Source organism: Castanea sativa, chromosome 10 (genome assembly GCF_040712315.1).
Source record: "Castanea sativa cultivar Marrone di Chiusa Pesio chromosome 10, ASM4071231v1".
In the NCBI taxonomy this organism is placed as follows: Eukaryota; Viridiplantae; Streptophyta; class Magnoliopsida; order Fagales; family Fagaceae; genus Castanea; species Castanea sativa.
In genome coordinates this window covers 5,404,155-5,428,257 of record NC_134022.1, presented here as the reverse complement: position 1 = coordinate 5,428,257, position 24,103 = coordinate 5,404,155, and the positions used below count along the sequence as shown (strand labels likewise).

General features: G+C 32.7%; 1 protein-coding gene across 1 annotated transcript; it reads right to left on the bottom strand.

Annotated features, from left to right (window-relative positions):
• Nucleotides 1–13,777: 13,777 nt before the first annotated feature.
• Nucleotides 13,778–21,842, bottom strand: LOC142611912 (protein neprosin-like). The gene is made up of 6 exons (XM_075784063.1): nucleotides 21,756–21,842; nucleotides 20,443–20,529; nucleotides 17,865–18,065; nucleotides 16,619–16,675; nucleotides 16,385–16,531; nucleotides 13,778–14,149 (listed from the first exon to the last, which is right to left on the bottom strand). The coding sequence occupies exons 1-6, from the start codon at nucleotides 21,840–21,842 to the stop codon at nucleotides 13,778–13,780; spliced, it is 951 nt and encodes a 316-aa protein (XP_075640178.1).
• Between the last annotated feature and the right edge of the window lie 2,261 nt (nucleotides 21,843–24,103).

The window sequence follows — 24,103 nt, the reverse complement described above, 5'->3', positions numbered from 1 at the left end:
ACTGTTTACGCACTTTTTCAACAATTTTTTATTAAAAATGGGTCCAGCAGTACTATTCATACATTTAAAAATTATTTTGCTCTAGTATTTTTAGATTTCAGTTTTTAGTTTTCAACAATAAATTCTATCCAAACGGACTCAACACCACTCAAGAGAATGTTTGAATGTAGAGAGGGACAAGGGATTAGTTTTGAATAACAAGAGTGAGTCATCTGCAAAGAGTAGGTGTTTCTGTTCTTCCTCTTTCAACAATTTGCATGACAAAATATTGGCACAAAAGAGAAACAGGCAGGGAGACAGTGGGTCTCCCTGTCTCAGTCCTCTTTGAGGGTGAAAACTATTAATGGGATGCCCATTAAGGGGCTTGAGTCTGTTGACTAAAATTTTCAAATAATTTTATAGGATACATTGCAAAGACTTATGGGTTGGTACTGATATACTGATTCAGGGTGGTTGACTTTAGGTATGACGGATATGAAAGTATTGTTTGAAGTTTTAAGAACATGACCTGAGTGGAAGAAAGCTCTGGCCATGGATGATGTTTGTTGCTTGACTAAACAAAGGGTTTTTTTCCCCCCTCAAATATGTGGTTTTTGTCACTATATATAATCAGAAGTAGAAAACAATTGGATATGCCGGAATAGATCTGGGTTTTAAGTTTTTATTGTTGGCCTTGACAAGTTTAAAAAATAAAGCTTAATTAAATCTTGGGGATTTGCCACTGTTGTTTGAATTTTGATATTGAATCTGTTGATTGTCTTCTGGTAGTTTAGTCTTTTTGGAATTCTTGCTTGTGTTTTTATGGAAAGCAAACTATGGTTCCTAATGGTGTTTAGTGCTCCTCCTACTTCTCACTATGGTTACTCTAATTTGCTGAATCTATATTGTTTTTCCCTTATTCTTTTTCCTCTTCCTACCACTGAAGCTATACTACTTATATACTTTCCATGGTTTCTGATATATATAATTGAAAGTGAAAATCTTACAGTTCAAAAAATTAGAAGGTAGGAAACATTTCAGGAATTATGACTAAACTACATCATATTTTTTAAACTACATGATATTCGTTTTGTAGTATAGTAGGTTGGAATTATGATTGTTTGCTCTAATATCATGAGGTATTGTGACATGGACTCAGACAAAACGAATATCATGTAGTTTCAAAAATATGGACTGATTGAAGAGAATAGGATCAATTGGGGAACACACCTAGAAGTAACCAATGTTTTGTAACCTTCTTATTTTAGAATCTCTTGTTCATTAAGAGGTCAAACAAATTATAATGTACATTCTTTCTTGAACCTCGTAGGCTCTTAACTGGTTGGACAAGCGACAAACACACAGTCACAGTGAGAGAATACCAGAGCCATTCGGCCAAGTTCCAGAGAGCTTGAGTGAGCTATGGATGATGATATCGTACCAGCGCATCCATGGGATGTACCTGTAGACATTCTTTCGCCCTTACTTCCCCCAGAGCATCCTTCTGATCCTACAGGATCTGGCAATGGCATCTCAGTAGATTCCCAGATCTACTGGCTCTGGATTGTGATTCCAGTCATAGTGCTACTATGCCTGATCTGCCTCTGCATTTGGATTTGGGTGGCAAGGAGGAGGAGGCGCCCACATTCCTATAGGCGCATGAAAGAGTTGGAGATGATGGCAAGGACTACAGGTGCAACACGACCATGAAGTTGATAAGAGTAAATACTGTGTATGTGGCAGTGTTAGCTATCAAATTAGTTGATGTGTAGTTAGTTGTTATGCTAGGCAAGTGAGTTACTGGTAGTTAAGATTTGGGAATGTATTGTAATGGTGTTCCTAGAATTTTCCTTAATTATAATGCTCAGTTTGAAAAGAATGTGAAACTCTGGACCAAACATCAAGAGGCATTAGAGTTCATTTGATGAACAAATTAAAATAACTACGGGTATCATTCATCTTTGGCTTTGCAAATAAACAATAGAAATAACCACAAAGAGAGAGAGACCCTTAATTGACTTCGCTAAACTAAATCCATTTCTTATTTGTCCATCTTGAATTTAGCCTGCTTCGTATTTAAATCGATGATCAATCTTGTATACTTTTTACTCTCTTTTTATTTATTTATTTTAAAGCAAATCGAAGCAAATTATTTATTTATTTATTTTAAGAAAAATATTTTTAACTTGTAACCATACAACGTAGGTTAGTTGAAATTTATAAGATCATAAATGAAAATTAGTGTATCTAATTAATTCAAACAATAAAATCATAATTTTAATATGGTAACTAATAATTAAAACAGATTTCTGAAAGGATAAAACAGAAAATATAGTCTTGATATTTATGAAGAGTAATTAAGAATCTCATGAATAAGTTTGATGTTGTTTTACAAAAAAAGAAAAAAAAAATCAAGATTGAGCATGTACTTGAACTTGGTCATGAGCATGAGATTGGCACACATACGAAATACGAATATGAACTGTTTATCCTTGGCTTGGCTTGACTCACTTACAGCTCTACTTATACATTTGAAATCTTAAGCTACCCAAAATATTTATATGGGCAAATAGCTTTTTGAGCTTATACATCCATATAACTTTGCACTCATGGCTCCTCCTAGAGCAACTATGTTTCAGTTTCATATATTTTGGTTAGAGATGCTTTCAGCATACTGATTCTATAACATTTGGTTTCCCCTTACTTTTTATTGTTGTTGTGAAGAGTGTTTATTCTCCATGGAGTAATGAAATGGAACAATCAATAATTGCTTTCATGCATTATTAATGAACCTTTAATTCACACATGTACCCCTGCGCACACACACACACATGCACAAGTGTTGTTCTCTTTATTTTCAATTGATTTGTGCTTGTATCTCTTGATAATGTGTAAACCTTTTCAGATTTTGGCTCTATTTTCATAAGAATCTTTGTAAAGCATTTCTTTTTGCAAAGGTATTATGAATTCTAGTCGAAGGTTTGTTACAAGTTGATTTGCTTATGGGCTCTATGTTGAGATACTGTTTGAGTCTTTGATAAGAATATTGTTGGCACCTCTTGAATAGGTTATGTCATCCTCAGAACCTGTAAGTGAAGAAATGGAGCCAATGCACATCAATGCTGAGGAAGCCACAGATTCTACTTGCTGCTAGTGGAAGTGTTGCTGGGATAAAGTCTGGAAATCTCTGCCATTGTTTTTCAGAATGGGCAGAAGTAAGAGCAGTTGCCACAACAGCATCTTTACATTTCATAGAGAGGGCATCTCTTCCTAAAGATGTAGTTCTTTATACAGAGGATGATGAATGGTCTAGTTGGAAGAAAATTGGTGATAATGTGCTTCACATTGAGCTTCGCCGATGGGCTGATATTATGGTCATTGCTCCATTGTCAGCCAACACACTTAGCAAGGTATTACGATTGAGAAATTTCAGAAAAATTGTCCCTCTTGCTGTTGACTTTTAGAAACTGGAAACGGTATGATCTAGGTGAGTGCAACGATTAGTCTGTAAGTTAAAAGTAAACAACACTGACATGACTATTAGTCTGTAAGTTAAAAGTAAACAAAACTGACATGACTTGGCCACTGATTCAGCATTTTAAATATGCAGCAAAATCTTACTGGATGGTTGGACCAAAGTAGCTATCCTCCCTAGAGGACCTAAAAATTTCTCTAGTTACTGTTGTATGCAAAGATGCAAAATTCACATTTATGTGTAATCACTAATCAGTCTCTATAGGTATGCTACTTTGAAAACCAAATTACAGCCTATGGCTTTAATGACATCTTACTTAATTTGGAAGAAGGGAAAAGAATGGAATAAAATGAAAAAGAATTCTTTTAAAATATTCATTTTAATATCTTTTTTAGAAGTTTAAGTAGAAGGAAATAGAATGGATAGGAGGGAATACTCATTTGTCAATTTTCACTATTCCCTTAAAACTTCTAATTTTCATTCCTCCATAAATTTGCAGGATTTGAAAGGAATAAAATTAAATTTAATGAAATTTTCACTAAAAATCCTAAAATATCTCTATATATTTAGGTTTTTATATTAAAATTGAGGTTTAATAGTAATATTGTGAAAAAATGATTCTCTTACTTTCCTTCTTTGTTACTCCCAAATAACATTATTTATCTGCCATTTTTTTTTTAATTTTAAAACGTCCAAACATGATTACTATTTTCTTAGTCTAACTGTGGAATTATACAAATCTCTTTGGCTCTATGATTATATAAAAAGGTAAGTTAGATACATTGAAAGTCCAAGCAATCAAACTGTTGTGCTCTACAGTTTGGTGGTAGTAACAGTTTAGGAAGCACGGGTGCGGCGTTTGGGCCGCTGCACCCGCGTCCGACGTGGCCCGACGTGGGGACGCGCAGGCGACACCGCTGCTTGCGCATCTGTGCCGCGTCAGGTATTAAAAAAATAATCTTTTCGGAGCGATTCGCGCTGACACGCTCAAAATTGGGCCGATTTGCGCCGATTCGGCCAGAATCGGTCCGTATCGGGCGCAACACCAATACTAGCCGATACCGGCGAAATCGGCCGATACGGTCGAAGTTCAAAAAAAAAAAAAAGTGCAAACGATGCATTTGGAAAAAAACCCTATAGCTCTCACTCTCAGCCAAAACTCTCATTTCTCTTCAATTTTTTTTCACTCAGTCTGGTTTTGCTCTCAAGTCTCAGCCGACCCAGCCCTGCCTCTTCAATCTTCATTTTTCTTGTGCCTCTCTCCCACTCTCTGCCTTCACTCTTCAGCTAGGCTCTCTCCCATTCTCTGCCTTCACTCTTCAGCTGTGCTAGTCTCATTTTTCAGCGCTCCACTTCGTCTACCTTGCTCTCCGTCTCCCCTCACTGTCAGGTATCATAGCTCTCACACTCATACTCTTAGTTAATTGTTAATAGATGATTTTTTTATTTAGTTAATTGTTATTATTACTCATTGTGATTTGTGATTGTGTTGTGAATCTGTGATGAGCTGATCTTTTTTTTGTGAGTCTTGTGACACTGGGGTTTAATTTTTTATTTAGTTAATAGTTATTATTACTCAGATTTATGATTGTGTTGTGAATCTGTGATGATTTGATTTTTTTTTTAATTTTTTTTTGTGAGTCTTGTGACACTGGGGTTTGATTTTTTTATTTAGTTAATAGTTATTATATATTTGGAAATTATTTGTAGGTTAAATTGAATCTGTTGAATTTGCAATGGATGAAGCTACTAGCACAAAAAGTTCACCTTCATCTAATGAAGGAGTGCCAAATGATGAAGCTCCTCTTTGGCAGTATGTGACTAAAATAGAGAAACCATCTGGTTCTACTGTTAAATCAGGTGGAAACACACAATTTAAGAGCAACTATTGTGGCAATATTTATTTAGGATCCTATTCTAGGGTTAAGGCTCATTTATTAAGAATTATTAATAAAGGTATTAAAGTATGCCCTAGTGTGACATCGAGCCATAGGTTGGAAATGCAGTGAATGCATGATCAGGTTGAGAATGATAAGTTAGAAAGAGAACGGAGAAGACAAATTCCCTTACCCCCACCTCCCCCAAGCCGTGGGCCTATTGGGAGTAGTCCCTCATTTTGGACACAAGAAGAGAGTGATAGTACAAATCCCTTTGATGGTAATAAGAGGAGGAAGGTTGTGAATCCTACGGTGGAGAAATTATTCCAGAATAATGTTAAACACGAATTGGATAGTCAAATTGCTAGGATGTTTTAAACCGGTGGGATTTCGTTTAACTTTGCAAGGAATCCATATTATCGTAGTTCCAATTCATATACCGCTACTCATAGCATTCCAGGTTATGTTCCTCCTGGATATAATGCCTTGAGAACAACACTTTTGCAAAGAGAAAAAGCTCATGTTGATAGACTTTTGAAACCAATTAAGGACTTTTGGGTTGAAAATGGTGTAAGTATAGTTTCTGATGGATGGTCAGATCCACAAAGGAGGCCTCTTATTAATATTATGGTTGTATCAGATGGGGGTCCAGTGTTTATTAAGGCAATTGATGGGTCAAGTGAGTTCAAAGACAAACATTATATTGCTGGGGTGTTAAGGGATGCTATAAAAGAGGTTGGACATGAGAAAGTTGTCCAAGTCATCACTAATAATGCTAATGTGATGAAGTTTGCTGGAGCTCTTATTGAGGGTAGGTATCCTAAAATATTTTGGACACCCTGTGTTGTCCACACTCTCAATCTAGCTTTGAAGAATATTTGTACAGCAAAAAACATTGAAAAGAATGAAGTTACATATGAGGAATGTAGTTGGATTACACGTATTTCTGATGATGCATCCTTCATACGTGTTTTTATCATGAACCATTCAATGAGGTTGGCAATGTTTAATGAATTTTGTCCATTAAAATTGCTCCAAGTTGCTGATACTAGATTTGTTTCGGTTATTATAATGCTAAAAAGGTTAAAGTTGATAAAAAGATGCCTTCAAGCCATGGCTATTAGTGAGCAATGGGCTTCTTATAGGGAGGATGATGTTGGAAAAGCTCAAAAGGTGAAGAAGATGATTCTAAGTGATCTTTGGTGGGATAGGGTTGATTATATCCTTGAATTCACAACACATATTTATGATATGATACGAGTAACTGATATAGATAAGCCTTGTCTTCATCTTGTGTATGAGATGTGGGATTCAATGATAGAGAAGGTGAAAGTAGCAATATATCAGCATGAAGGCTTTGAAGATGATGAGTATAGCTCATTTTGGAGTGTGGTGTATGATATACTTATTGATTATTGGACTAAAAATTGTACTCCACTACACTGCTTGGCTCATTCCTTAAATCCTAGGTAAGCACATTTATTTTCTATTTTCTTTAGTTCCCCCTTCTAGTAAAACACACGTTTCATTTATATTTGTTTTTTAATCTTTAACTCTAGGTATTACTCCACTGAATGGCTTTCAGAGAATTCAAAACGCATCCCTCCACATCAAGATCATGAAATTTCTATGGAAATGAGCAAGTGTTTGAATCGATTCTTTGAAGATGTGAATATATTGAATGTGGTGAAGTCTGAGTTTGCTGCATTTTCAGAAGGGAGGTTTCCTTCACCAGCTGTCTTGACAGATAGGTGGGTCTTACAACCTTTGGTTTGGTGGCAATACCATGGCTCTGCATTTCCAACTCTTCAAACCCTTGCCCTTAAACTTCTTGGACAACCTTGTTCATCCTCATGTGCTGAGAGAAATTGGAGCACATACAAATTTATTCATTCCTTAAAAAGAAACAAAATGGCTCCTGCACGCGCTGAGGATTTGGTATATGTGCATTCTAATCTTCAACTCTTGTCAAGGCGCAATGCGGAGTACATAAATAGAGATACAAAGATGTGAGATATTGCATAGAGATACAAAGATGTGAGATGTTGCAGGAGACTCTTGGAATGAGAGCGACATACATGGAGGAGCTGGAATTCTTGAGAATGCAGCTCTTACACTTGATGAGCCAGAGTTGGAGGCCATGGTTATTGGGAATGTTAGCACTAGTGTTACTACTAGTGAAAGTGAAGTTCGAAGTTCGAAGTGAAGCTATTGATCTTGATGATGATGAAGTTGGTGTTTGATTGTCTTGTTGATGTATCTTTTATTTTGTTTTAGTTTCAAACTTGTGAGTTGTATTTTAATTTTTGAATATCATGGAATGTTTATATAATGGAGTTGTATTCTAGTTATTATTTACTATTGTTCTTAAATTTGGTATATGTTTATATAATGTGAAAAAAGTATGTTTAACAATATATTAAAAATATAAATAAAAATATTTTTAATCATTTTTTAATCGCCGCACCCGCACCTTACTTTTTCAGAAATTGCCGAGTCCCGCACCCGATCCTGCACCCGCACCCGAATTCCGAAATGCACCCGTGCTTCATAGCACATTAAGCAACAGGGCCATTTGTGTGAACTTTCTATTTGCATGAAATTGTTGATGCAACAAGAAAGTAGAAGGCTTTACTACCCTACTTATGTATAAAATATATGATTATTGGCCATCACGAAACCTTCTTGAAGGTTGTCCAAAAAGGGTTTTACTATTGGGTCTATGAATTTCTGTCAAAACTGTTGACAAAAAATGAGAATTTTCCAATCAAAAAATTTTCTTTCTAAACCTTTTTCTATTAACTTCCTATGTCCAAGTTTTAGTACCCAATATTGTATTTTTCTGGAAAATCATATCTTTGTAGACCACCACCACCACCCAAATCAATGCTGGCAGTCCCACCAAGCCGACAACCAAGAACGCCAGCACATAACATGGTCTTATTGAGTTCATGGTTATCCTGGCAACATCCTTTGGATGAAAAATTGTGCACTCTCATCCTTAGCAGAGAAACTCAAATTGAAGCTGTAAAATTGAACTTGCTACCTTCCCCTTTTATTTATTGCAAAGCTACAAGTAACAATTTTCTCTACCATTATTTTTTTATAGGTAAAAGTCTATTAATCTAAGTTTGTATGCCTTTATGTATGACTTCAGTCATGCCAAATGTTAAGCTTTTGAATACTTAAAAAACTTATTATTATCTTCTATGAGAATTATAATGCCTTGAAGATATATATGAGTACCTGAACTATGATATTGCACTTAAACTTTTAAGTAGCTAAATAATACTTGAAAGAACCCCACAAAAAACTCAAGTTTCTGAGTAGAACATCTTGATTTGGGATTGTAGAAGAGAGAAGAAAAGGCAAAACTTTGTCCTCTATAAAGGCTATTATGACAATGTACAAAGATGGAGATGACAATGGGAGAGAGATTTTCCAAAGATTATATTGAAATTTTATTGTTTAATAGATTGTGGTGATTATTTTTGGAACCAATTCTTTTTATTTAAATAATTATATTAGAGGGTACTTATATTACATGACAATTTTTTTAATAAATTCAAATATCGTAAACTGTATATGTTCAAGAGCAGCACTCAATGTAAAATTAAAAAGCATTTCTTCAGATCTCACTTTTTATATTTTTTTCCAGGCATTGCACAAGTTAGCAATTAGTATATATTATAAAAGTTGAATCCTTAAACTAGAGGATGCACATAACAACAACACGTGTCATGTTTAAGCCTTTAGACACTTGACATGTAATAGATTCTTCAAGACATTTAGGACTAATAATGCTACATGGCAAACCACAATTGGTCCACTTCATATATGTTTGACATGTATTAAATTTATTGCTTATATATAAGCCATGTGTCAAGCATTACATTTCACACCAAAAAAAAAATCTGCACTTTATTTGCTCATTCAATGATTCCTACTAATTATTATAAATGCATTCCACACTATAGTTATTATAAAAGCATAATGGCTAATAATTTTTTTTTTTTAAAAACTATAAAAATTATTCTGAGAGTACACGACAAGATTTTTTTTTTTTTTTAAAGAAAACCTTCCAAACAAGGAGAATGACTACCATGTATTATTCAATTAGATCTTCTTCTTTTTTTGAGATCGAAACCAAATGAATTTCATTAATGAAGAATACTAGAATCCAAATACAAAGCATCAACTGCTGGTGGAGGATCCTGCTCCAACCATACAGTTTCATTATCAAAAAACCTAGCAAATCTTGCCAACACATGAGCAACACCATTGGCACCCCGCCTAACACAATTGATTGTAAAGGATCTAAAACCTACAATCAAGCACCAAATATCCTCATAAATAAACCCAAGCCGAGCTAGATCTGGTTGAGCCTGTGCTACTGTCTTCATCACCCTTGCATTGTCACCTTCCAAAATCACCTCAATAAAACCAGCATCTATAGCAAATTCAAGAGCTTTGCGCAAGCTAGCACCTCCACCTCTTCACTATCCCTTACAGCCCCACCCTTGGCCAAAATAGCAGCCATCACTTTGCCATTCCAATTACGAACCACAGCCCCATAACCCAAAGCAGCTCCATTATTAAAACATGCTCCATCAAATTTCAGCTTGAATAAATCTCCTTACGGTGGCTATCATACATGACTTGCTGAAACATGAACTGTCACAGGTACACTTAAATGTTCCTGCACTTCATGAAACTCACTCAAATAATCCAAATCCCGCTGGTATGACCATGATGGATGTTGAAAAGAACCCCCATGCAAGACCGAGTTCCGCTGAAGCCAGATTTGCCAATAGATCACCCAAAATAAATCCAACTCTTCAATTAGATCTTCCAAATTGTTATTTTTTTTATCTTCCAAACAGTTAGATATTAGTAATGATATATTTTATGTTGAACTATGATATATTCTATGTTGAATATGCTTGAATATATCTGGAAGAGGGAAGCATAAAATAGGAATACAATAGCATGAGAGTTACGTGGTTCAGCTTTATGGCCTACGCCCACGGAAAAAACCTTTAAGGACTACATCTTTAATATATAAGAGTGTAATACAAAACCTGTGTTACAACTTACAAGGAACCATAACATGGTTATATATAGTAGATTAAACCCTAGATTAATAAACTTTTAGTACAAGTAGGAGACTTGGCTTGTACACAAAGTAACATTAGGCTTGAGCCTATGCTAATATATATAAAACCGAAGCCTCTGAAACTTTCACAATTTTCCATGTCAGCACAATATTTAAATAAAATTATTTTTGTTTAGTCCAAACTTAACAAGGAGTGAAACTCTATCTCTCTAACAAGTCCAACTTAAACTCAAACTCATTATTATCTTCTTTTTTTAAAATAAAATTATTTTTGTTTAATCCAAACTTAACAAGGAGTGAAACTCTATTTTTCTAGCAAGTCCAACTTAAACTCAAACATTGATAATTTATCTCTAAATTTGTGAGGTTAATTATGAACACTATAAAAGCAAAGCAAACCCCAATATTTCTAATACCTTTTAAATATTAGGAAGGATTAGGATCTTTATAGAGAAAACAAAGAGATTGCAGAGAAATATATATTTCAATTCGTGGACCTAAATTTCAGTTTGGATTGTATATTTGTAATATATACACCCGAACAAGCCCAACAAGCACAGCTTTAAGGACTTTCTTCTACACCCGAACTCTAGGAATGAAAGCAACAATCCTAAATTGAATTGACTGTATAGCTGATTTGATATCTGGAGTGTATATTGTTGTGTCCTTTAGTTCTATCAATATACTAAGCATGTGGGCACCAACTTGGCAACTTTCTATACTTTTGTACACTTACTTTTGAGAATTAATAATAACATTCTATCTTTAATAATAATAATATTAATAATAATAATAATAATAAATGTAATGGTTGAATGGATAATTACAATATCTTTTGGATAGTATTATATGTTACGTTTAAACTGATAAATTTTGATAAATTTTTTCGTCCACCGTATGGATCAGATTAGCGACTAGTGAGCTAATATATCTCTAATACAAACAAGATCAAAAATAAAAGGCAATGCTATTATAAAACCTCATCAGTGAAGATCTAAGGTTAACAATCCTTGGTTTGGTTTCACTTTGGTTTACCCTTTCATCTTCTTCAACATATCCATTTAGTAGGTAGTATATATTTGAATGTCAATTACTTAATTGGGTGTTCACTTTTTTTCTTTTTTACTTGCTATGGAAAGACTAAATTTCTTAGTTCGAAATAAATCAAACAAGTAAAATAGTTTCACAAATGCGAATTTGTATTGATGAATGTATGGTACAGTTACCTGAAATTACAAAAGAGTAATCCTCTGATTCGATCTTCTTGAAAAATATATTTGTAATAATGTGATTTTGACTTGAACACCAAATATCCTTCAATTTGGCTAAAGGATGAATCGAAGACCCTTGAAATTGAATTACAATGAATCTCTGGCTATGAGCTTGTTAGAAATTCTTTGTTCTTCATGTTCTTGATGCGTTCTTCATCTTCAAAGGTTTTGTGGTGGAAGTTCTTTAGTACTTTAGAGGCTTGAATCCGTAGGGCTTCGTTGATTTATGGTTTGTTGAGGTTTTTGGAGGCGTTCGAGCTTGATTCCAGTGAACTTTGAGATCTAGGAAGATGATTTGGGTGATTTCTCTTCAAATGTTCTTTGTATTTGAAGGTTTGCGGTGGAAGTTCTTCGAGGCTTTGGAGGTATGAATCCGTAGAGCTTCACCAATGTGTAGTTTCTTGAAATTTTTGGGGCTTTTGAGATTGATTCCAGTGACCTTTGAGATCTAGGCAGGTAGTTTGGATGTTTTTGCTTCGAATATTCTTCGTATTCGAGGTTGAAGTTCTTGAAATTCCTGGAGGCTTCAGGGCTTGATTCCAGTAGAACTTCTATACTTTGGAATCTTCTTTGATGCTGCTTGTGGCATGGATCTCGTGGTGTGTGTGTGTGTGTGTGTGTGTGTGTAGAAATGCCTTAGGAAGGCTTCTATTTATAAGAGTTTGGGGGTGGGTGAGCGACACATGGCGAAGCTTGATTGGTGACATGTGTCGTTGCTTATGTCATTGCTTACATGCGCCAAGTTGCTTATGTCATCACTTACATGCGCCAGGTTGCTTATGTCATCACTTACACTTGTTGATGTGTGATTGATTTTTGCATGCATTTTATGCCCCTATTTCAACGACACTTGGCAAATTTCTGTTGGTTTTTGAGTAGTAATAGCAAAGCCTAGCAGCAGTACGTGGTGCTTTGTAATTGGCTGTATTTTGTGGACTTGGTAGTATAATGTGTTAGCTTGTGATAGGTCGGGAATTTTCCCTCTCTACACTTGCTCAATCCAATAGGTACGTACATACTCTTTTCTTCATTAGTTGTTTGTTAAATTATTTATTTGTGAGTTTATTTTATGGTTTATGTTCTGTGCATTTTGATATTTCTTTCTGTTAATATAGTTGTACGCCAGCTCTATGATGTTTTGTACGTATGTTTAGTGTTTCTTTATCTTGATTTCAAATTCTTCGTTGTTGATAAACCATAGGAAAAAAAAGCACCATTTGTATTAGTATTTTTAGATATTAAATTTTCATTAATAGATTGAAAGTGTTTTTTTTTTTATATCTCTTTTACTTTGAATTTTTGCAAAGTAAAGGTGCTTACATGGTTTCTAATTCTTAATTTCTCTCTATTTAATTGTTTAATAAAATGTATGAAAATAATATTGATTTTCAATGTTTTTGCTAACATATCTATTTGTAAAGAGTAATTTCACGGTGAAAGGTTTCTATGATTTTGTGCATGTGAATCACTAGAGAGCGTTTGAAGCTTCCAATGGCTGCTTGAAAGGGATCATCATTCTTTATCATTTATTGGAAGATTCTTATTGTAGACAATACGATTTATATTTTTATATAAGTAATAATATTGTACTTACTAGAGTGTCATTTTGGAGTACTTTTGCTAAAGTAGCCATTCATCCCCAAAAACCCATGAAATCCATACTAAGTGCCCGTTTGGATCCCTGTTTACCTGTTGCGTTTGCGTTTTTTTTTTTTTTTTTTTTAAAGACCAGCGCTTGGTGCACTGTTCATGGGACATGAACAGTGCACCAAGGCATATGAACAGTAAAAAGAGTGAACAGTGTTTTTTACACATTAAAAAATTAATTTGCTACAGTGTTTTCAGTTTTCAGTTTTCAGCAATAAGTTCTATCCAAACAGACCCTAAAACTCTTATTTTACTATTCAAAAAACCGTCATTCACTGTCAAATCACCCTTCCAAAGTCATCATAAATCCCTACCATTAGCAAATTATTACTCTTTATTGGACACCCTTGTGTCATAGGCATAAGACCAAGTACATTTGTTCCTTTTATTTGTATTTTGCATACACCAACTATTATTGACCACAATTCCCTCCAGGTCCCCCATATGTCATGGTAACTTTCAAATCTCCACGTTGATTTCCCCAAGGTATCAAGTCATAACCTACACTGGTAACGGACTTATCCATAATAATGGGGTCTATATCCAATAAATTGTATGCTGGACTGACAGATTGCATTTGTGCAAAATAACTTGATTCTTTCAAAACCCTGCTTGGAAAATGACCATTCCCCATCGGTGGACACGGCTTATTTATATTCCTATATACCTCGCCCCCAAATTGAAAAAAGCGAGCCTCATTGGCTAAGAGAGTGAAAAGATTTTTGGGCCAATATCCTATTTTTTGATTATCCAGTGTAAACCACCAATGACCGCTTGTTTTATCCTGCATGAAGTATAAGAAATGTCGACAAATGAGAATATTTTGACACTATAAGTCTTAGATGTTATCTTTAAAATTTAGCAGAAAAAATCATTGTAATGTAGAACATTTAACTAAAATAAAATGAAAATGACTTTGATTAAAATGAAAAGCATTAGCAGCAGCAAACAAATTAGCAGTCTTTTTTGCAGTAGAGTGTAGGAAAGCAAAGAATACAAATCCTCTATACTACCTTTTGTGTACTAATTTATATTCTACCAATCAAAACTTGTCATATAAGCTAGTGTGTAATACATTTACAATGCAACAAAACATGCATTTGATGCTTATTTATTAGGCGTGTAACTAAATAATAGTATGTTATGCAAAATGGAAAAGACAATTACACAGAGCATAAAGATTTATGGGATTCCAAACCCCAAAAACACCCATAAAGCTCTCTCACCGAAAGCACTAAACACAATGGCAATTACACAAAATCTAAACTCCAAATACACCCAAAGAGTTCCCTCACCAAAATCAAATAAAGAGAAATCTAAATTTCTCTAGAACAAAGTCACTGCTTAACCTCATATTATATATGGGAGAGAGAGAGAGAGAGAGAGAGAGATTTAGATTTTAGGTTTAGGTTTTGCTGCATTCACATAGGTAGCTAAACAAGCCCAAATAGTAATAGGACAAGGTCTACTTAATTGACCAAATCAAAAGCCAGCGACATAACAATGCGATTTTGTGGGTAGGGATGCAAAATTGTACAAATAAATAATAGGACAAGGTTTTGCTGCATAAGTGTTCGATTGTGCATGCGAACTGGGATGTCATAAGCATCGCAGACTGGGTAGCTTCAGATATGGATGGTAAGAACTATTGTACTGGCCAAGGTATGGGTGAATGCATTCTACCGGGCTATAAAGTAAGACGTGAGTGCTTGGCCTAGGCAATTACTGTTACCAATCAACGCAAGCACATACATACCGGAGCCAAGATTTGTAAAATGTGGGCAACATGGAATTGAACCCAAACTTTAGGAGTGAGGTTTTCAAGTGTTTGAATTTTACACTTTGAAATTTTAAAATTTAAATATTATTCTCTAAAATTTGGGAGTGTTTAAATTTTATATTCTCAAGTTTCAGGGTGTAAAATCCAAATACCTCTAAACTTTATAGAATAAAATCCAACAGTCCTAAAATTTTGGAGGTAAAATTCAAAATTCTAAAACGTCAAGGTATAAAGTTTAAACACCATCAAACTTTTAGATGTAAAATCTAAACACTCTCAAACTTTAAGGTTGCAGTTTACAATCTGGCCTTTATTTTATTTTTGTACTTATTACGTGGTAAAACCAAAAAAAAAAAAGTTCCAGTGTTTATTTTGTAAATTGATTCTATTATTTGTGCTTTCACTTTCTACAGTCAAACCCAAAGTCTCTATATCTGTTTTGGTGAATCCGTTGTCACTATAAAGAGCACGCTTGGTGTGTCATAAGTAAAAATTTAAGGTAAAAAATTAAATGCATCCAAGATTTGAATCTTTCCTTTATCATACTTTCTTTTATTAAACAAATTCTCATTGAGTGCTCCAATGTAAATAAAAAATACAAACATTTTCGCATTTAAGCAAAAAAAAAGGTTTTTAATTGAATAGGTAATAGAATGGCTACTCTTATTGCATCAGGCAATAATTTCAGAAATTAAGATCTTTGGTTTAGTATTTCTTTTTTCAATAATTATAATATACATATTATTTTATGAGAAATTACTATCAATGTGATTGTTTCCACTTCTTTTTTTCTTGGTCCATAGGATTGTCTCTTAGGTATTTGGGCTATTTAATGAGACAAAGTATTCTCTTTTCCCTTCAACCCTTGTCGAAAAATATAGGTGTGATTCATTATGTTTAAAAAAAATATTGGCTTTACTAGTAAAGTAAAATGATATCTATGAGTTCATGTTAGCTCAATTAGTAAAATATATTGTTAGTGAATATAAATTTTGGGTTCAAACTCCATCAACACCAAAAACAATTTATTGTTTTGGCTTGATGATAAAAAACAATCATTATAAAGTAACCGTCATAGTTTGAAATTCTATCCTATATAGAAAAAAAATGGCACTTACAATTTTGTTGAATTTCTACTAGTAAATATTTTAAATGAATAATAATATCATAAATGATTAATATAAAAAAAAGAATGATGTATCATAGCATGATTTCTCACTTTAATGGACAATGTATTACCTGAGCTATCAAAATGTCAGCAACGAATTGTTGTCCTTGAAATACCGAAACATTGGCGACAAGCGAACCAGGGTGAATACGAGGATGCACTTGTACAAACCCAGGGCATTCAGTATTGAAACAACCAGTCTTCCCAAAGTTGTCTACCTGTAAACATATAAGCGAAAGTAGGGATATATTCATGAAAGTACTTATAAACACTATAGTTAAGAATGAAAATGATTTGGTTCTTACTGTCCAAAATGTTGTTATTCGTGTACGACTATCACCACCGTATAACACTGGATCCACCTATGAATGTCAATACAATGATATAAAAATCCTTTATAACAGTGTAATATGGAATATAAAGGAAGGTTATATTATTAATGACATCAATCTATGTATATTGAACTGATTCGTCAAGAGACACAGAAATATATTTTGTCACTTACTGCCCAACCGACTTGTATGCTTTCAAGTCCATTGAATTGTCCATTTTGAACCAAATTTGAGCCATACTGTATTGGCCCATTTCCACACTTGGATTGTCCAAAGAGAAAATCGCCCGAGCACCATGATTAATTCTATTTTTCGACTTTGTGTGATATATATGTAGCATACTAGAAACCAAAAAAAGAAAAGAAAAAAGAATTAGCTTATGAACTACATCTAGTTTAACATAATAGTGCCATCAATAGCCACCATTTAAATAATATGAATTAGAAAATTATATTTTACTAATGTTAAAGTTTCCCTATAAAATTCAGTGGCTTTATTATTTTATGTCAATACCATGATATACCAAAAAAATTCATTTAAAGATTTGACAATGTTAACTAGGAGGTGATACTGGTAGGTATAGATTGAAATCCAGAGAGTGGGGAGTGGTTACAGATATATAAAGAAATAAATAAATAAGAGAACACTACATTTGAATCATAGAATGCATGTTAAATTTTGAAGATTATAATTATTGAGAAAAAAAAATATACCTACAAGAAACTTAATTACTTTTGATTTTAGACTAATGATGTTCTACATTATAAAGCATTTGTAATGCCAACTGTCAAGAACCTTATAATTCAACTAATACCTTTTGGCCTTATAATATTAGCTAATGATATATATTATCTGTAAACTTTATTGTATGCTATAGGGTTTTAGCATACAATTTTCCCAATTATTATATTCACAAACTCAAACGTTGTTGATTGTATAAGAAACAAATGATGCTTTTAGGACAGCCTCGTTAATTCACTGTCAAAATCCACGTTTTGTCTTTATATTGGATTTTTGCCATTATAGACAGGTGGTCATTCATATCATATGACATGAAAATGATATAGGATAGGTGAAAAAATGCCACTAAACCACAAGGTCATTGAAATAGAAAAGAAAAAATAATTAAAACATAAGAATTTGAGCACGTACGAAATATTACGTTTAAATATATTTGTGTTTTATAGTAATAAAAAGTGAATATAAATAGTTAACTTACTTGTTGGCTCGGGTTATCGTCTGTAAAATTTTTAGAATGATATTTTGAGTGAGAATACTCATTTCTTAGGCGATTGGATTTAATCTTCACAATAGGTACCATTCCTGGTGGACACCCTTCATCTTGAAGGCCAATTTTGGAAAATTTACCAATTTTGGTGTCATAATTATTCAGCACATTTCCAGAAAAACTTGGAGCCATCTGTTAAGTTAAACTAATTGCATGTTAGTTTAGTAAACAATAAAAGTTAAATCTAAATTGGTAAATACAAAATACACACCTAAAAAAAATAAAAGTAAATAAAGAAAATAAAAATGTTTACTTAGTACAAGTCACATGTATCTAAGCAATATGTGCAGAACAACCTTAACTATGGAGACAAAGACCATAGAAAACTAGAAATCACAGTAAGATATTGTTCTCAAGCAAATAACTTGAATCTTTTCGGCTATCTGAATATTTCCAACATTTGCTATTGGCATTTTGGGCTGTGAGAGCGAAGGCCAAACCAACACAACCCAAATTGGCAACTTTGTAAGCAGTCCATTTTAGGTTTATTCAAAGTAATATTAACACTAAGTCTTCAATTGAATTATTTGTACATTAAAATAATAAGAAAATGAGAAAATTGGATCCAAATAATTTTATGAATTAAGTTGTAGGGAATTTTTATTTTTGTGAAAGTTAAATTTTAATGAAGTTTGGTAAATTAAGATAAAAATTCATTTTGTTTTCTATTAATTTAAATGAACTAAAATTCTATATAATTAGAATAAAATAAAACTACTCAGCACAAATTAAAAATTAAATAAGAATAAAGTAATTGTAACAAAAAAATTATGAATAACAAAGAAGTAATATAGTTCTTTGAGTAGTGCTATAGCTACAAATTATTTTATAACATATTTACAAACTATTGATGTGACAAATTCTTATTAGTTCTAATATGGGTCTACCACTAACATTACATTTATGTTTACCAATAATTATTTGAAAATTACTAAAGCCACATCAACAGTTTGTAAAAGTGTTGTAAATTAGTTTATATGTAGCATTACTCTAGTTCTTTTGAGTGAGTAAACAATTGATTTATTAGAAGATCTAAATTTGATCAAGAGGATGTTAATGACATTAAATAATTAGATTTTAATAACTTTAAAAAGTAATGACATTAATTTAAAAATTAATTACTTTTATTAACAATTAATAAGATACTATATTACCTAGGGTTGTTTTCGGTGCGGTGCAGTGCAGTACGGTGCAATTTTGGGCCATTTTTTGCACTACATTTTGCGATGTGGTTTAGCCAAAATCATAATTGCACTACACCTTATTTTTGCGGTCACATGTAACGTGTGGTGCGATGCGATTCAGAGTTTAGCCAAAACCATAACCATACCGCACCTCATTTTTGCGGTGCCGTGTTTAAGATGCGGTTTGAATGGTTTGAACTCGGTATATTTTTCAAATTTTGGGCTTATCCTACCCAACCCAAAACAAAATTTTCCCTTTATTTTGGACAAAATTTTAAACTATTGAGCTAGTTTTTCTTTATTTTGGGTTGGCTTTCCTAGTCAATACTTGCTAAAGTTATCAATTGTTTTTTGAAAATTAGGGTTATTAAACTATTAATAATATATTTTATATTTAAAAAATATATATATATATTAATATATAAAGAGTATGCGGTGTGGTGTGGTGTGGTGAGATTTGTGTGTTTTTCTTATTATAAAACCGCAAACTGCACTGCACTATGCAGTGTGGTGCACTATTACTTGCAATGTGGTGCAGTTATGCCATTTTACAGATAATTTTGGTACGATTTTTGCAGTGTGTATGGTTTGATGAACATCCCTACTTGAGAGTGTGATCACTAATTGTTGAAACTTGACTGATAAAATGAATTTTAAATTTATTTTAATTATTTGGTAATAGAATTTTATATGTGTAGTAGAATTTGGAGATACATAATTTTAAGTACATAAGTTGTACCATAAAGTACATGATTGGAAAAATGAAACATCAAATAAATTTATTGCATCACACATACAAAAAATGCATTAAAACATAACAAACTATGATTTTTTTTCTATAAAACAAGGCACTCACGAATGATAAATTTGCATAGTCTACCAATAATCTATACTTGCTACAATTAGGAAAATTATCACTCTTTGGTATCCACTATTTAGGTATTCCAAAGTACTAACAAAACTTCTAAATTATTTAAAAACTTTAAGTAATATGGTCAAATACATAAAATTAATTATTTTCAAAATCCTAACTTAACCCTGAGGAGTCAGTTTAGAGATTTCTAAGGTTTCATGATATCCACTAGCTACTTGTAATAACCTAATATGTGTGGGATGGGGGGACTGCATATTTCCAAAGAAATATTTAGATACTTGAAGAGGTTTGAATACCCTCATTTGTCCCCAAAAAAAATCCTAACTTTAAGGCTTTATTTACAAGAATTATGTTAAGTAGATATCGTGGAATCCTAATTATTTAGAACTTGATTTTAATTTTTAGAAAAATAAAAATAAAGGAAAACAAAATACGTGGGATCGAGTGGTGCCTGAATTTTGTGATTCTTAAGTAAAGGATGATCAAAAGCCGGTTGCTTGTATATATCCACGCAATCAAATTCATGGTCATCTCTTTGCTGTACAAGTGAAAGAAAAAAATTAGTCTTGGATCTTTGAAATAAAAATGGTTAATCTAACAATAGATTTTAATATACCTGAAGCAAGTAGATGAGAAAAATAGAAAATTAACTTTAGTAATCTAATTTATTATATTTGCCTACTAAATTTGTAAACAAATTCTTATCAAGAAATGCATGCCTGGGTTTTCCTAGTGTCAATTATAAATATTATTAACATTAAAACTATATATGTCATACATGTCATTGCTACTTTGACATCTCAAATTTTATTACTATTTATATATCAGGGCAATCTTACATTTGGATAATTATTTACTCTCTTACCCAAATAGCTTGTGTTAATTGTTAGATCGATAAAAATAAACTAGCTTCATCACACGCACTCTGCACTTGTGCGATGAGGCTTTTTTTTTTTTTTTTTTTGGATTCAGTGTCATAATTATTTTTTGAGAATCTAATTTATATGTGAATAAAACAATTTGAAAATCAATAGGAAAGTGACCCTATTTTGTAAGCAATATTTTAGTGGGAGTTAGAGTTGTGTATTTTACCAAATTATCCTTTAGTTTTGTCTCTACTTAAACATAGGGATATAATGGTATTTTTGAACCAAAAAAATGAGGCTTTCAATTAGGGGAAATCCTTTAAATAGCAGTACAGATACTAATGCTCTGTTTGAGTAAAATATCTTCTGTATTTTATAGTATTTGTTTATTCCAATATACTTAAAACAAAAGACTAATTTCACTACCTTTTTCTACACACATATGATTTAGTAAAAATAAATTTTGTTAAATTATAAATAAAAATATAAATGAATAATATTGTTAGTTATTTTTCTTGAAAACACCTTCATATATAAGAACTTCAATTAAAACAACATGACTATGTAGCTAAATTGAATTATTTATTTAAATTTGTAATTTACTTATACCACTATGTACTTTTTTTTCAATTATTTTTTACATCAACGCTTTTAAATATTTTTAAAAAACCTTCAACGAAACGAAACATATACATATTTCAAGCATGAGTTTTTTGCTTGTAAACATAAGAATTATGTTTCATTATAATGTTATAACTCACAATCAAACTAATGAATAGGTTTAGTTATTACATTACAACACACTTTATTACTAGTAATAAAGATTACAATTTTTACCGTAATTCTTATTCAGTGTACCAAATGTACCATTAGTTTTTAAAAACATGAATGTAAGTACCTGAATTGGCTTCACATTGGTTGTTCCTTCTCCAACAGCTTTGTAGTACAAACAAAGACATAGAACTAGTAAGAGATATAAACCCATATTTACTCGTAAGCCGGCACTCAACATACAATATTACTATCTTTTTGATTTTTGATTCATCTTCCCATCTTCCTAACCTATAAATACGTGTTGTAACTTACTAGACATAAACCGAGTCTTGTTTGGTAACTATTATAAGCAATATATTATTTTTAGATTTAATGCTCATACACCCCCCTCCTAAAATAAAAAAATCATAAGAAAAATATTGTTGTTTTAGTTATTATAGATTTAATAGTCATTACAAATATAAGGTAACTTCTTTTCCTTGAGAAAAATATATAAGGTATAATTATCTTGCAAAATCAACCTACCATCCATTTTGGATTAACTTTTCAGCTGTTCCAAAATTCCCTTAGATACAATTTGTGTGTGTGTGTGTGTGTGTGTGTGTGGTAAAAGGGAAGATATATTAAGGAAACTATGTGGCTAAGTGTGAGCACACCTTCTAGCACCTGATTCACATTGCGTGGTTCATCCCCCTTTGGGAAGTATGCCTTATCTGAATGGACCAGAGCCGGAGGAATTGGGAGTCATCATCTGGTTTAGGTTTAGAAACCAAATTGGGCCTTTTAGTCCATTTACTTACATGCATAGATCTACATATCAGATTTTTTGGTATGGCTTGAGAAGGTGTTAGGCACCCAAGACTGCCTCGCTTGTAGGCCGGCCTCCATTATGTGTTGCTAGGAGCCTAGGACATGTTTAAATAAAGAGTTTATTAAGAGAACTCTAATCCTTAACCTAAACATACACCATTCACTTAACAAAATAACACACACAACATGGTAAAGATTGCGTCACAACATTATAGGAAACAAATAAAAACAGAGAAGGAAACATGTTAAAACAGAATTAAAAAGATATATACTAAAAAAGAAAAAGATAACAATTAAATTACACACATAAGGAAAGACTACAAATGAACCTAACATGGAAAAAAGACTAAAACAAACATGGAAGAAAATTAAACATAAATAGTCAATATATAATATAAAAGTGAAACTTTTGACTTTTTGTTGACCGCTCTTCATTGCACCACGTGGCTACATAAATTAATGTCACGTATACATTTAAAAACATTGAATAGTTGTGTCATATCATTTTTCAATGGGCACCTTTCCAGCCAATAGGAATTTTTTCATTCTGCTGGGAAATGTAGACCCTAGTTGATAAAATTAACAAGTTTTAAACCCAAGTTGTTAATTAGATTTATTATACATAAAACTTGTTAAAACAAATAAATATCAATATCATGTCAAAATCATGCAGCGAAAAAATAAATAAAACAAGATATGATGACCTAGGAAAATCAATGAAATAAACTAGTCTCATAGTAAAAAACCTAGGGAGAAACCTTCCTGAAAAGTAATTCACTATAGTAAAGAGAAGTTTCAGATCTAGTACAAAACCTTTGTCCCTTGACTCTACAATCTCCATAAATGAACTTACAGCAGAAACCTTCTACCACTTCGGAACATCTGAATTCGACAATATATGAACGCCAGCCTTTTGCACAGATCCCAGTACGTGACTAAACAATGATACACGGCTCCCAGTACATGACTAACTCACCAACTTGAAGAAGATGTTGGCTACAGAGTTCTTCACTTCATCAACAATGAAGATTAAGAAGAACTTGGTTACAAAAACCTAAGGCGCAAAGACGCAGTAGCTTCTTTCAGAGAGAATAAGGCATCGGTCATCTTTTGCATGTGTTTTCTTTGTATTCTCATATATGACGGCCTTTAAAATATGCCTTATATATGTCTAGGGTTGTGAGAAACCCTACACATACATGTCAACATGGGCCGAAAATAAGATCTGAAAATTTTGATTTCATAATTCTCGATAGATAGTATCTGTCGAGCAGCTATCAAGCCTCGATAGATAGTATCTATTGAGCAGTTGTTGAGCTTTAATGAATCAGCACTTCTTCACTTGTTTCTTGGATAGATTTGCATGGTTTCAATACTATATTTGAACTCTTGTTCCTTGAATTATTAAACACATCCTAGATCTACCCAATTACAAGTAAAGTGCGTTATGTCAAAGGATTAGCCAATTCTAAATGACATATATTCCTAACATGAATCACATATGTCCAAACAATCTCCCCTTTTGAAAATTCGTGACAAAACCATAATAAACAAATAAACATATGAGAGAAGTCATAAATCACTCAACTCATACTCACTTGTTGAATACAATAAAATCTATCTTAACACAAACTCTTGAAAAACTTTGCAAGAAGAGAGTTC

Coding starts and splice junctions, on each gene's coding strand:
- LOC142611912 (XM_075784063.1), bottom strand. CDS start 21,842: ATGGGTTTATATCTCTTACTAGTTCTATGTCTTTGTTTGTACTACAAA. Junction 20,530..21,755: donor CCAATGTGAAGCCAATTCAG/GTACTTACATTC, acceptor TCACTTGTACAG/CAAAGAGATGACCATGAATT. Junction 16,532..16,618: donor GAATAACAACATTTTGGACA/GTAAGAACCAAA, acceptor ATATGTTTACAG/GTAGACAACTTTGGGAAGAC.